Here is a 15,110-nt window from a genome sequence, read left to right as displayed (position 1 = left end):
GATAATAAATATATAATTGTTATTTCACTTGGTAATAAATAATGCCTAGACAAGAATAATACTTAAAAAAGATATTATATAGATTTTCAGAATAATTCCTTCCATAATTGTTTAATTCAATCATGTCCCTTTACCCTGAAATAAATATTAGTTTTGTCAGATACACTCAAGATTTTACAGAGTTAGATAATTTTTAGAGATTAGCTCACAAAATGTTACCACTCAGGAGGCTGCTACTCTGTAGAACCAACCTAATTTAACACATTCTATATTTAACATAATTTTAAAGATTCAATCTTATTAACATATTTTGCCTTTCAATATTTGCCCCAATAATGTCAAGTAAATATTAACATTCCCATTCTACAGGTGAATAGATTATAGCAGATTATTTTACACATCTACCAAAAGGTCTAGAATGCTGAGATTTTATTCCAGTGTCTGTACATTGATACACTTTTTCATGGGTATAGATGTCGAAGGAAATTATTTTTTAGCCAATCACTTTGCATTTTACTGTGGATTAATATGAAAACAGCTAATAAAATGCAGTGGCAAATTAACCAGTTGACCTGTTAGTTTTAGCAATGAAAGGAATTCAGTCAGTGAGTGAACACCTGTATTTTCCCCTTGATTTTGCAGTAAGCGGCATGAACACTTGAATATCTTGTCATTGTCTGCTGATCTGCAACTAGGAAATTTTACATTGCCAAAAAATACATATAAGGACATACCACATGTTCTCTTGAGTTAAAATATTGAGTCACAATATTATTTATTCTTTTTCTAGTGAATAGATTATTTTATGAATATCTTCAAGTTTGTTCCCTGAAGTGTCAACATGAAAAATATCACTGAAGTTACTACATTTGTACTGAAGGGCTTCACAGACAAACCTGAACTACAGATCGCCTTATTCTTCCTGTTTCTAACAATCTACCTCTTTACTCTGATGGGAAATTTAGGATCGGTTGTATTGGTCATTGGGGATTCCCGGCTCCACAATCCCATGTACTATTTTCTGAGTGTGTTATCATCGGTGGATGCCTGCTACTCTTCAGTAATCAACCCAAATATGCTAGTAGATTTTATATCAAAGAATAAAGTCATTTCATTCCTTGGATGTGCAGCACAGATGTTTCTCGCTGTTACTTTTGGGACCACAGAAAGCTTTCTCTTGGCTGCCATGGCTTATGATCGCTACGTAGCAATCTACAACCCTCTCCTCTTCTATTAGCATGTCACCTAGAGTCTATGTGCCACTCATCGTTGCTTCCTATGTTGGTGGCATTCTGCATGCCTCTGTACACACAGTGGCCACGTTCAGCTTATCCTTCTGCACATCCAATGAAATTAGGCATGTCTTTTGTGACGTCCCTCCACTACTTGCCATTTCTTGTTCTGACACCCACACAAACCAGCAGCTGCTCTTCTACTTCGTGGGAGCTATTGAGACAGCCACTATCCTGATAGTCCTGATCTCCTATGGCTTCATTGTGTTGGCCATTCTGAACATTTGTTCTGCTGAAGGGAGATGAAAAGGCTTTTCTACACGTGGCTCTCACCTAACTGGAGTGTCAACTTTTCATGGTACAGTTCTCTTCATGTACGTGAGACCAAGTTCCAGCTACGCTTTGGACCATTACATGATAGTGTAGATATTTTACAGCATTGTGATTCCCATGCTGAATCCCATCATTTATAGTTTGAGGAACAAAGATGTAAAAGAGGCAATGCAGAAAGTGTTTAGGAAAAATTGATTTACCCATAAACTATATTTTCACAGTAAAAATTAAATTTAAAAAATGAGAGTGATGTTCTGCACTTCAATATCAAAAAGATATGATGAAAATGTTTTAGCTTATTAATGTATTTTTGTTCTCCCTGGATAATTTTATTTTTATTATTTTTTCTCCCTGGATATTTTAAAATAAAGATCATAATCAATCCTCTACTCACACTGCTTTCATATGCAGAAAATGTGTATCATCCATTTGCTTTTTAGTATGTTCCTGCTTATATATGTATACACACACATATAAACACACATATGTGCTTGTAGAAACTATACTGAGGGGATACAACACAAATGCAAACATAGGCATATATGTATGCAATCTTTACTTTAGAATGTTGTATATTATTTTCTTTCATCTCCGTATTACTTGAATGTATAGACTACAATATTTGCAATTATAAATAACAAAATTATATCTGACTAGCTTGATCAACTATCACCTAATTGATAGCACAGTCATATCTCACATAATCCCAATCCAGTTTCCATGGAGTCATTGGTTCAGACTCTAGTTCAAAGCACTCTGCTCCATCTTTAGATCCACACATTGGCAGCAATCTAACCCCAGACTGTGGTTCAAGGACCACAGATAATATGTTCAAATCCCTGGAGTTACTAACATGCTGCTTGTGATGGTGCATTTCTCCCTTTTTTCTTATTTTGTCCAGAACATGGGCATAAAAACGGCTTCAGTTTCTCACAGAAATCAATGTCTAAGCATTAGAATGTATCAAGATCATACTTACATAAAAGAATGACAATAAGAAGCACAATTCAGAAAGTGAGGTGTAATTTGCTGGCACATTTGGCTCTTCCCATAACTAAACCCAGATTATCCCCGTGGGATCCTTGAAAGCCTGGCCCCAGCTCAGCTTTAAGCTCTGTTTTTCTTTTACCTTCACCACCTGAAGTCCTTGCAGATGCCACCACTCTTCTGTGGCCAGGACCAAGAACCAAGGTACAGAAAAGAGCTCCTTCTATTGCATGTTTTGCCTTCCTTCCAGCAGACGTCATTGTATTGCAAAATGTCTCCTTGAAGGACAATTTTAGGTTGTGATATTCTCCCTTCTTTCATTTTTATATATTTTTATTTTTTTAAAGATTTATTTATTTATTTATTTGAGAGAACGAGAATGAGAGAGAGAGAGAGAGAGAGAGAGAGAGTACATGAGAGGGGGGAGGGTCAGAGGGAGAAGCAGACTCCCCGCTGAGCAGGGAGACCGATGCGGGACTCGATTCCAGGACTCCAGGATCGTGACCTGAGCCGAAGGCAGTCGCTTAATCAACTGAGCTACCCAGGCATCCCTCATTTTTATATATATTTTTAGTTATTATTTTGTGAAAACTATTTTCTTCAAGGAGTGTCTGTATTCTTTAATTCCAACGAGACAGTCTCCTTGGAATTAGAGTCCAGCCTAAAGATATTTCTCTAAAGTGGGATTATTAGGTTTAAATAACTGCTCACCAGTTCTTACGCAGAGCATCTCTTACCATCACATATTCCCACCACAATATCTCTGCATTTATTTTCTCCTGTTTACAAGGCTCTCCCCACGGCTCTTCACATAGTTCCTTTCTTCAAATAACAAAACTAAACTATGGTCACTGATATTCATTATCCTTCCATATCTAAACCACACAAATGAAGTGACCCTGTGTGTGTGTGTGTGTGTGTGTGTGTGTGTGTGTGTTTATGATTCAGCATTAAGGAGATCCTTAAACACAACTCATAATCATAAAAAGAGATTTTATGCTTTAAAATTGTAAAGGTCTAAATGAAAAAAATAATCACAAATATAGTAAAAGAAATAACCGTAAAGTCGAGAAAATAAATGTAATTACACATCTGGTTGAATTAATAAATAATAGACTAAAATTACAGAGAATTATGAACAAAGAATATACACAGATAATTCATAAGAGAAAAAAATTCTTTAAGTCAATGCATGTATGTTACTTTAATAATGATTAGGAAAATGTGAATGTAAAATGACATAAAACACTTTTACACACTCATACCACTGGCCGACATCGAAAAGTCTGGCACTATCAAGTGACTGTGAGCAGATAAAGGAAACACTTATATTCTGTCGATAGGAATGTGTGTATGTGCCTTTCCTACAAATATTTTGAAAGGTGAATAGGACAGCAACGGTCCTATTCCGTCTTAGAACTTTATTCACTTGACCAAAATATGTTTTTAATATAGCATAGTCAGAACTTAGGAAATGGAAAATATATCTTGTGCAAAATAATAAGCTTCAAAAGAGAGACTAAACTGTAAATGAAAGTATCAATAAAAATGGAAAGAGTAAAACTATTTTTTTAAATTACAATGTTATAGGAATACCAAATAGAAGAGGAATTTCACAGAGCTGATGAAAGAATGAAAGTACTGTTAACTGAGCAGGGTACAGACTATCTTTGGCCACGTGATAGACAACTGACAATTTACAGAGGAAGCAACAACACAAGCTTCATGTGAATACTTGGACTCTAGAAAGAACCTCAAGGATTTCAATTCATTGCCATGAGTAACATAAGGTGTATAAAAATCTTTGGTATTTCCTCTTTATGATCCACAATTTGTCTGTACTTTCAAAAATTGTAGAGCCTAAAATGTACCCCACCCATGTTAGATATTAGGAACACCAGGATGAAGAAGGAACAGTGTGCCCTGCCCTAAAGTAGTGAAGATTCCAAAGAACGATAAGCAAGTTGTCACTGCTTCTTTATCAAAGTTAAAATCACATTAAAGATAGATGGCAGAGCTGAAGACCTCATAGTTTATTTCAGAATTTTAAGATGGATATTATATTCACTCATTCATTCCAACAGTCAGTAAGTCAGCAAATATCTTTTGAACACCTACACTTCCCTGGGTGTTATTTTAGAAGCTATTAATACAAAAACAAACTATTTAGACATACCTTTTTCACTTATAAAGCTTACAGACTAGAAAATCCCACACAAAAAGTAAAATAAAATGTTATCAATATTTAGTTATAATACTTATTACAATATTTAGTTATAATACTTATACATGAGTGAGGAAAGATCAAAAGATCATATAAAAATGCATTTCCCATCAAATAATTTTAATTAAAAACCAGTAATAGGACCAGATGGGTCCTGGTGGGTACCTTCAAATTTCAATAAAACAATTGATAGTCTTCTCACAATGATGCAAATTTTACATTTTTGGTGTATATTATGTGATTTTTATAGCAAGTACACCAGGGCTTGTTCTTGATCAGAATGGAGTCTTTGCCTTCACTTCTATTCCCAATATTCACAGTAAAATGGAACATTGGGGCCAGAATCCTGGGCTTTCTAACTGTTGGATTTTCTCCACCCGAGGGCCAGCAGCCACACTTCTCAACCATCACAGGGACAATTCAAAACAAACACACAAAGGGTGGAATCATTGCAGGAGATTGTTACTCAGTAGGATCATCTAAGTGCATCCCTAGGCTATCCCTGTATTTTCACTCTGTGGGTGTAATTGTGTGGGGACTTGCATAATTGGTCTTTCTTTCCCTGGGGAATCAGAACTTTACCTGGGAATTCCTGTTTTCATGTGTAGGGACTGAACCCATAAACAAGCTTAGTCCAGTGTGCAGGTCTTCAGGGACTTCAGACACATGTAAATCTCTTCAGCTGGTCTCCTGCAGAACCTTCCTAGTGGGTCTCAGCAGATTTCTGGTTCAGGTAGGTTCACCCCAACAATTCACCTAGTAGTCATCCTGGATGTGAAGACCAAGTATCTTGGGAGCTTTATTGATTCAAATCACACTCAGGACTGAGTATCTTTTCTGTTCTCTTCTGAGGACTTAATCTCTGTTCTCTGATGGCTAAGTGGAAGGGACAATGAAATGACTCAAACCATGGGCCCAGGATCCCTGATAAATAAGACAGCGTGAGCATTTCTATAGAATAATGAAGATTCTATTTCACCTTAGGATAAAGAGGAATGTTTCTGTGTTAGAGCTGGCAGAACTGATGTTTTAGAAGGCCCTCTGTACCAGACAGGAAGCTTCTTAAGTGATTTGAAATATCTGATTTCTTCTCCCAGAAAGACCTACTAAATTGCTAAATATTAAGAAAAAAGAAGTTTCTCCCCTTCTGGGTGTTCACATTGCCCAGGGTGACAAACCTTAATGTGGAAAGATTCCCTGATGTCATCTGGCAGGCTTTCAAATGCTGGTGGACGCTGACCACTCATATCAAGTTACAGTTTGTCCCTAAGACAACTCAGGTTTAAATAAGTTTAAGACACATTGCATGGTTAGAGACCAATAGAATATCTCTTAAAATCATTTCAGAAGGTATTTATAAATATTTTCACTATTATGCCTCAGCTCAATTGTAATATAAATGATTAATATTAGGTAAATATTTTTATTTTTTTTATTTTAGAGAGCGAGAAAGTGTGAGTGGGAAGAGCAGAGGGAGAGCGAGAGAGAATATCAAGCAGACTCCACGCTGAGTGCAGAGCCCTACAGAGAGCTCAGTCTCAGAAACATGAGATCACCACCTGAGTTGAAACCAAGAGTAGGATGCTTAACCCGACTGTACCACCCAGGCGCCTCCACGTTTTGTATATCTTTAAAGATCTTTTCTGACATGTTATTTTGGTAGACATAAAATATTTCTTTTCAAAAAGAAACTTGAAAAAATATGTGGAGAAAACTAACACAGCTTTATCAGAAACAAATCAGAAACCTTCTGAACAAGAGAAAAAATACTTTATTTCAGTGACATACTTAAACCAAGATAAAAAAACACCTAGGCTTGGCTATTAGTAGTATTTCATTAGAAGAAGGAATTAGTAACAGGTAATGACATATGCAAATATGTTTTTTAAAAGCTAATTGCATGAATTCATAGTTCACAGTCCACAATTACTGTTGTTGGTACTCTTGTTAAATTAAGGATGTTTATTGAGTATATTAAATCTCAGAGTGATATGCACTGAGCTGCTTTATGTGCAGGAAACAAGCAGGAAATGTATTGTCTAAAGTCAATGTCACCACTCTATTTTCCACCATGAACTTACCCATACATTTCTTTTCAGATGTGGTGGTAGGAGAAGAGAGATATGGGATATCTAAGTGCAACACAATCATATAACCTCATCAGACATATTTGATATATGGAATAAATTTTTTTTGATTCAACAAACACCACAGATTTAAGAAAAAATCAGGTTGTGGGAGAATACAACCTACATTGTTTTTTAAATACATAACCAGATATCACGTGTCCCAGTTGCTTAAATATGCAAAATCATAATGCACTTGCTATTTCTCATTTCAACTACAAAACTTCTCAGTGAGATAAAATGAGTTACTGGGACACAAACAGGAAACCACATTAAAAAATTATTAAAAACATGCTAATAATAAGAACAGCCATTACCAGTTATTCTGCATTCTTTGTTAACAGGCTCTGTACTAATGCATGTTTTTGTATTATTTCATTACGTTCACACAACACAAGAATATAAATGCTTGACAAAAATCACACAGCTAGTAATTGGTGGCTTAACATCCAACCAACCAAGTGACCAAACAAATAAGCAAACAAAACACATAAAGCAAAGTCAAAAAACCATAGCATTAATCAATATTATACACAGACTCTTTGCATAACTTAATCTCATTGAGCCTCAACTGTCCAATCAGACATATAAATAATTATGTCCATCTTCTAAGACACACCTGCAGGATAGTGAGATCATTATTTTGAAAAGGCTAGTATTGTTCTGGGCCCAGCATACACCACATAGCAAATAATGTTAGCAGTCTTCTCTACATATTTCTCTGTATAAGAAAAACAAATGATCAAAGTTGAGCAATTCAAAACTACAAGTAATATTTTTCAAAACATCAAAACAGGCTTTAAACAATTTAAAGGAAAGAGCTGTAAGATGGACAAAAAGATGTGCCAGAACACAATAATAGAGAAGCATCTGAGCAGGTAGAGGTCAGAGTGATAAAAAGAACTAGTTTATTTGGCAGAAGAAATGTGACTATTTAAAAAAAGTTAGGTTTCTGAATAACCCTAAGAAGAAAGACAGGGAGGTAGAGTCTGTCGGTGGGCAGCAGAAACAGCATGGTGTGGTAGAAACTGATAAGGAAAACCCAGCATTGTCAAAGTATTTCATGCAGAAATATAAAATTCCCAAGGATGGTACCAAGGTGTGGATTGAACAGACAGCCAGTGGCAGCTAAGCTAAAAATAACTGCAAGTCCCTGGAAGTCACTCTGGTTCATCAACTTCTTATATGTATCTATCATTTATCATTGGAAGCATACACAGAGGCATGTATGTGTATATGTAAATATATATCATGCAATATTATAATTAATGTGTTTAAATATGCATATAAATATTAATGCATATACTATAGTAGATTAATATATATTCAACTAATATAAATTATATTTAAAACATAGTTGAAAAATTAATAACTTGGTAAAACTGTTCAATTAACCTGAAACTGGTCTTTAGAAAATTTGTATTTCTGAATTTTGTTAAAAGATGTGGAGAAATACAAATGAGGTCTGACTTTTTTTTTTTAAAGATTTTATTTATTTATTTGAGAGAGAGAGAGAATGAGAGACAGAGAGCACGAGAGGGAAGAGGGTCAGAGGGAGAAGCAGACTCCCTGCTGAGCAGGAAGCCTGATGTGGGACTCGGTCCTGGGACTCCAGGGTCATGACCTGAGCCGAAGGCAGTTGCTTAACCAACTGAGCCACCCAGGCGCCCGAGGTCTGACATTTTTTATTGTGAACAAAGATAATCTGATTTAAACAAAACAGTCTAAAATCTAGCATCTACCAGAAAAATCGACTTCACCATCTACTACTCTCCTCTCAATTTCCCCATTAAAAATGAGAACAACAAAATAAATGCCCTCAGAAAATCTCACCCAGGTGAATGAGTTCATTCTCATGGGAGTCTCAGATCACCCAGAGCTCCAGATTCCACTTTTCTTTGTTTTCCTGATCATCTATGGGCTGACCATGGCAGGGAACCTGGGCATCATCACCCCCACCAGTGTTGACTCTCAGCTTCAAACACCCATGTACTTCTTCCTCAAGCATTTGGCTATCATCAATATTGGCGATTCTACTGTCACTGCCCCGAATATGCTGGTAAACTTCTTGGTTTCAAAGAAAACCATATCCTATTATGGCTGTGCAGCCCAACTGGGTGGGTTCCTGGCTTTCATTGTTGGTGAGATTTTCATGCTGGCCACAATGGCCTACGACCACTATGTGGCGATTTGTAACCCCCTGCTGTATATGGTGGTGGTCTCTCCACGGATCTGCATACGGCTGGTGTCCCTCACATACCTCTACAGTCTGACCACAGCACTGACCGTCTCCTCCTATGTGTTCTCGATGTCATACTGCTCTTCCAATGTAATAGACCATTTTTACTGTGATAATGTCCCTTTGTTGGCATTGTCCTGTTCTGATACCTACATTCCAGAAACAGCAGTGTTTACCTTTTCAGGGACCAATTTGTTTTTCTCTATGATTATTGTTCTAACATCCTACTTCAACATTGTCCTTGCCATTTTGAGGATACGTTCCTCAGAGGGCCGACGAAAAGCCTTTTCCACCTGTGCCTCTCACATGATGGCTGTCACTGTGTTCTATGGGACCCTTCTTTCCATGTATTTGCAACCAAGGACCAACCATTCATTAGATACTGATAAAATGGCCTCTGTCTTCTACACCCTGGTGATACCAATGCTGAATCCCCTCATTTACAGCCTGAGGAACAAGGATGTGAAGGATGCATTGAAGAGATTCCTAAAGAATACTTGGCAGGCTTTCAAATTAATGTAAATTTAAAACTACAATTGTCTTCACTTAAGGATTTGTATTTACTCCTGCAAAGCTAATCCCTGCTAAGTGCAGAGGCAATAAATAGTGAAAAATTCCAAGGATGTCAATGGGAAAATCTTAATCTTTTCTATTCCAACCTCAAATATCCAACTTTCCCTAGCACAAAGATGTATTAGTTGACCAAAGAAAGTACACTTATTTAAGTAGTAAAAAATAATTTCAAAATAAATACATTTTAAAGTGCAACACAGCTGGCTACTGGGTTTTTGTAATTTCTAGCCAAGGAAGAGAAAGTCTGAGAGCTGAAGAAGTTATGTGAGAACGATTTCTTGGAAGGTGCTCAAGAGTCAGGTCATCTTCCTTGCCATATATCTGGTCTTTTCAACTATTAAAAGTTTTATTTTTCCTTTTTGCTGTATTTTGTGTATCAATTTCTTAACTTTTTCAATCCCTTTTTATCTTGCACTTAATATAAATTTGAGTAAAAGAAAAAGAAACCTTCAGATGAAAATAAAAACTAAACAAAAAAATGCGTAGGGGCACCTGGATGGCTCGGATGGTTGGGCGTCTGTCTTCAGCTCAGGTCATGATCTCCAGGTCCTGGGATTGAGCCCCATGTCCGGCTCTCAGCTCAGCCGGGAGTCTGCTCCTCCCTCTCCCTCTGCCTCTGCTTCTCCCTTGCTTTGTGCTCTCTCTGTCTCTGTCTTTCTCTCTCAAATGAATAAATGGAATCTTAAAAAAAAAGCTAAGATATACATTGAAATAGAACATTTAGCAAAACTGAAAAAGAAAATATACAAAAGGGGATTCTACTTTTTCAATGCTCTCATGTGTTGTGTGTACACAAAACAAAATGTTGATATTTATCTTGATATGATATAAAATTAATATTCTCCATGTCATATTCTCATAGCAAACACTGGTATAGAGTTCATTACCTGTGTTATGGATTCATAACAGCAAACTCCACTTCTTTTAGCATTTTTATTAAGTGTGTTTTGGAGGAAAGTGTTATTAGAACAAAAATAAACCATTGTCTTCAAAGTGACACCAACTCTCAAGGACACTCAGATAAAAAAAACAAGTTAACAGTTATTATGTGCCATAGCTTCTTCTACACATGTAAAATGCTCCTAATTTGCAATAGAGTAAGGGAGACTGGTCAGGGCATCATGAAAGTCAGGCAATGTCTGGAAATAAACCAGATGTGAAATTTTCAAGGATTCTGAAATAAGGCAAATATAGGAACCCTGACACTCAGGTCCATTAGTCAATTCCTAATTTTAGTCATAAATAAACAGCAAAGCTGAAAATAGAAAGTTACATTATATGATGGATACTTCTGGTCTCTTTTTCCATGAAAGGCAGCTTGTTCACAGTTCTGGGGATTTGGACATGGGCATCTTTGGTGGGTAGGTGGGGGCACATTATTCTGCCTAAAACATCTACATTTATACTGACATATTTTCTGTAGCCAGGCAATCTAAAATCTTGCAACCTCTCTCACTCATTAGTGCTCAGTGGGATAGTCTCTCAGAAGTTTACATACTATTTACCCTTTCTGCATGTATTAGCTACAAAATTTGTCCTAAACAAACTACACAAAGCCCTCTTTGATTGAAGGATAAGCTAAAATCATTTGGTTCAAAGTTAACAAAGTATATGCACACATACAGATGTGCTTACATATCACTTGTACACATTTATCAGAAATGAATCATCACAATCAACCAGCCAGGCAGGCACATCATACCAGTACCGGTTGTCCATGGAGTAATATAGGGAAGATAATTTATATGGCAGCTTTGATCTCCAAATGATCGAAGCTTACCTTGCCAGATGTTAAGTCACCTGTACGTCCAGCTGCTCTGGAGGTTCCATAGCATTTGTGTCCATATAGTGACAACAAAATTCCCCTAGTGGTGAGAGACAGAGAGAATGCAAGACACAGCCATAAAGCAAGGTCTGTCAACACCTGTGAAAGTTAGGACACACTTCAAACAGCATCACAGGGTCCCTCCTTCTGCAGCTGCCACAGAAGCTGTAGCTTCCACCTGACTCCATATACAAGGATGTTCTAGGGAGAAAGCTTTTACCTGACTCCATATACAGGGATGCTCTAGGCAGAAAGCACTGCAAATGCATGTCTTGTGTGGCACACACTGAATCTTATTTTCATGGAAATAAGAAAAGTCATCAAACTTTCCCAAATTCAGCATAGTAAATGCCATTTCATGAATTTAAACCCAAAAACTTACTGAAGGACTATTTTCATAGTAGCTCATTTTGTTTTGAAGCACCATGATCGTATTTCCCGATATTTTACTTATGATCCAAGACATATGTCTAGTATTAAATATTTCCTATATATCAATAATAATAAAATGAAACAGAAATTGGCATGTTTCTGAATATTTTGCTTCAATTCAAAAGTTAAGTTGAGGAATTGTAAGGCTTTTAATGGAGATTTTCTTGTCCTTTAGGGTCTAGATAAGGTTGGTTTGAGCTGTGAATGCCATCTCCCTGTGAGTCCATAAGCCTTCACCAGTTGTCTAGATGCCATGGGTCACATCTATCATCTCTGCTTTCCAAATGGCTCTTTCCACAAGCCACCTCCATGGAAAGGAAAAAATCTTTTCAAGGAAACCATTCAAAAAAGTAGAAATCAGTGCAGATAGGGGTGACAGGAGACAAGACAGAAGTTTATATGGCCGCATTAGATCTCCTTTTTCGAAGAGAAACTTAACTACAGCACCACAAAATAATTCCCCACTGCTCTTCTTATAGCCCCAGATTTAAACCTTGTACTGGCTCCTTGTCTTACTCCTTTTCTTTGTACCACCTTTCTTTTCTCTCTGTGTTTCAGTAAGTCTACAGAATTTTCCTTTCCTTCTATTAAACAGAGCTACTATTTATGAGGTTTGATGTTTTGGCCAGTTATGTCCCATGTCACTGTTCCAAGATTCCCTTCAGGATTGGTTTTGACTCCTTCAATATTTATAAAGCTATTTTTATGAACAATCATTATTTGGGTTGGAGAAATTTGTTGACAAAAATAGTTTTGACAACAAACCCTTAGCTCAGCTCACAAAATGTACAAGATATTGGGTTAACTAAAATGTAAATATGAAAGTATCTATTTCTTAAAAAGCATATACAAAGGAATATTACTCAGCCATAAAAACAAATGAGATCTTTCAATTTGTGACAACATAGAAAAACCTAGAGGGATTATGCTAAGTGTAATAAATGTGAGAAAGAAAGGCAAATACTATGTGATTTCACTTAGCTGTGGACTATAAAAAAAAGAAGAAACAAACACATACTTAAATACAGAAAACAAAATAGTGGTTTCTAGAAAGAAAGCAGGTAAGGAAATGAGCAAAATAGATAAAGGGGATTAAGAGATACAAACTTCCAGTTATAAAATAAATAAGTCACAGATATGGAAAGTACTCTACTGAGAATATAGTCAATAATATTATAATAGCATTGTATGGTGACAGATTGTGACTGCACTTGTCATAGTGAGCACTGAGTAATGTACAGAATTATAGAATCAATATATTATACTTCAATTTAAAAAAGCATCTAGCCGGGCGCCTGGGTGGCTCAGTTGGTTAAGCGACTGCCTTCAGCTCAGGTCATGATCCTGGAGTCCCGGGATCGAGTCCCACATCAGGCTCCCTGCTCAGCAGGGAGTCTGCTTCTCTCTCTGACCCTCTTCTCTCTCGTGCTCTCATTCTCTCTCTCAAATAAATAAATAAATAAATCTTTTAAAAAAATAAAATAAAAAAAATTAAAAAGCATCTAGCCACAGAAGCGGTCTGAGTTATAATTGTTGGAATAGGTTACTAATGATTTCATAAAAGTACTTTAAAATGCATATTTCAAAGATCTAATAACTTACTGAATAATAAAGGTTATTAATGTATACACAATAATAAAAAGTGATTAAGACACAGGCTGAGATTATATTAATTTAAAACCTTTATGAAATATGTAAGATCCGTTCATGTTAAGATATGGATGCCTAAAACATTGCTTATTGATTACAGAATAATTAAAATTGGGGGCAAACAAGCAGTTTCTTGATCTCTGTTGTAATCACTTTTCTCTTTGTTTCCTCTTTCACAGTATTTCAGCATTCTATCTACATTTCATGCTTCAACCATCAGAACTACAAAGTGAAACAGAAAGGCAGTGTGGGAAGCACTCAGGACCAGCACACAGCAGGGATGGAGAATGGCTGCACACAGGGAGGGGCTGTGCCTCCACAGAGGAGTCAGACTACAGCTCAGCTACTTCTCCACACCTGCCAGGAAGATGAGAAGTCAGTTGGCCATGTGCCCAGGAAGAAAAGCAGGATTTAGAGATCACCCTCCCCCACTCTGCTACAAGGTGTGTGCCAGTGTTTTATCACTTTAACAACTACTTTATCAGCATTATCACTGATAGACATTCAAATAGTCTCTGTTCAAATTAACATTACATTATTAAACTCAACACCCAAAGAACAAACAATCCAATCAAGAAATGGGCAGAAGACATAAACAGACATTTTTCTAAAGAAGACATCCAAATGGCCAACAGACACATGAAAAAGTGCTCAGCATCACTCAGCATCAGGGAAATACAAATCAAAACCTCAATGAGGTGAGGTTTTGTAAATATAGTAAATGGGGTTGGAAACAGATTATACCAATTGCATCTCAAAATTAATGAGATACCACTTCACACCAGTTGGAATGGCTAAAATTAACAAGTCAGGAAACAACAGATGTTGGCAGGGATGTGGAGAAAGGGGAACCCTCCTACACTGTGGTGGGAATGCAAGCTGGTGCAGCCACTCTGGAAAACAGTATGGAGGTTCCTCAAAAAGTTGAAAATAGAGCTACCATACGACCCAGCAATTGCACTAGTGGGTATTTACCCCAAAGATACCAATGTAGTGATCTGAATGGGTACAGGCACCCCAATGTTTATAACAGCAATGCCCCAATAGCCAAACTGTGGAAAGAGCCAAGATGTCCATCTACAGATGAATGGATAAAGAAGATGTGGTATATATTTACAATGGAATATTATGCAGCCATCAAAAGGAATGAAATCTTGCCATTTGAAATGACGTGGTTGGAACTGGAGGGTACTATGCTGAGTGAAATAAGTCAATCAGAGAAAGACATGTATCATATGACCTCATTGATATGAGGAATTCTTAGTCTCAGGAAACAAACTGAGGGTTGCTGCAGTGATGGGGGGTTGGAGGGATGGGGTGCCTGGGTGATAGACATTGGGGAGGGTATGTGCTATGGTGAGCACTGTGAATTGTAAGACTGTTGAATCACAGACCTGTACCTCTGAAACAAATAATACATTATATGTTAAAAAAGAAGAAGAAGAAGAAGATAGCAAGAGAGGAAGAATGAAGGGGGGGGAAATCGGAG

The 15,110-nt window shown here is 36.8% G+C and overlaps 1 protein-coding gene and 1 pseudogene across 1 annotated transcript; both read left to right on the top strand.

The window, feature by feature from the left end:
• The first annotated feature begins 841 nt into the window (after positions 1-841).
• Positions 842-1,760, top strand: LOC112829665 (olfactory receptor 5T2-like; annotated as a pseudogene).
• A 6,955-nt stretch (positions 1,761-8,715) lies between these two features.
• On the top strand, positions 8,716-9,663 carry LOC112829551 (olfactory receptor 8J2-like). The gene has a single exon (XM_025879217.2). The coding sequence runs from the start codon at positions 8,716-8,718 to the stop codon at positions 9,661-9,663; it is 948 nt and encodes a 315-aa protein (XP_025735002.2).
• The last annotated feature ends 5,447 nt before the right edge of the window (positions 9,664-15,110 follow it).

Source organism: Callorhinus ursinus, unplaced genomic scaffold, assembly GCF_003265705.2.
Source record: "Callorhinus ursinus isolate GAN/ISIS: 27379988/994484 unplaced genomic scaffold, GSC_fseal_2.0 scaffold21, whole genome shotgun sequence".
Classification (NCBI taxonomy): Eukaryota; Metazoa; Chordata; class Mammalia; order Carnivora; family Otariidae; genus Callorhinus; species Callorhinus ursinus.
The sequence above is the reverse complement of the archived record's forward strand: the minus strand, read 5'-3'. Positions and strand labels throughout refer to the sequence as shown.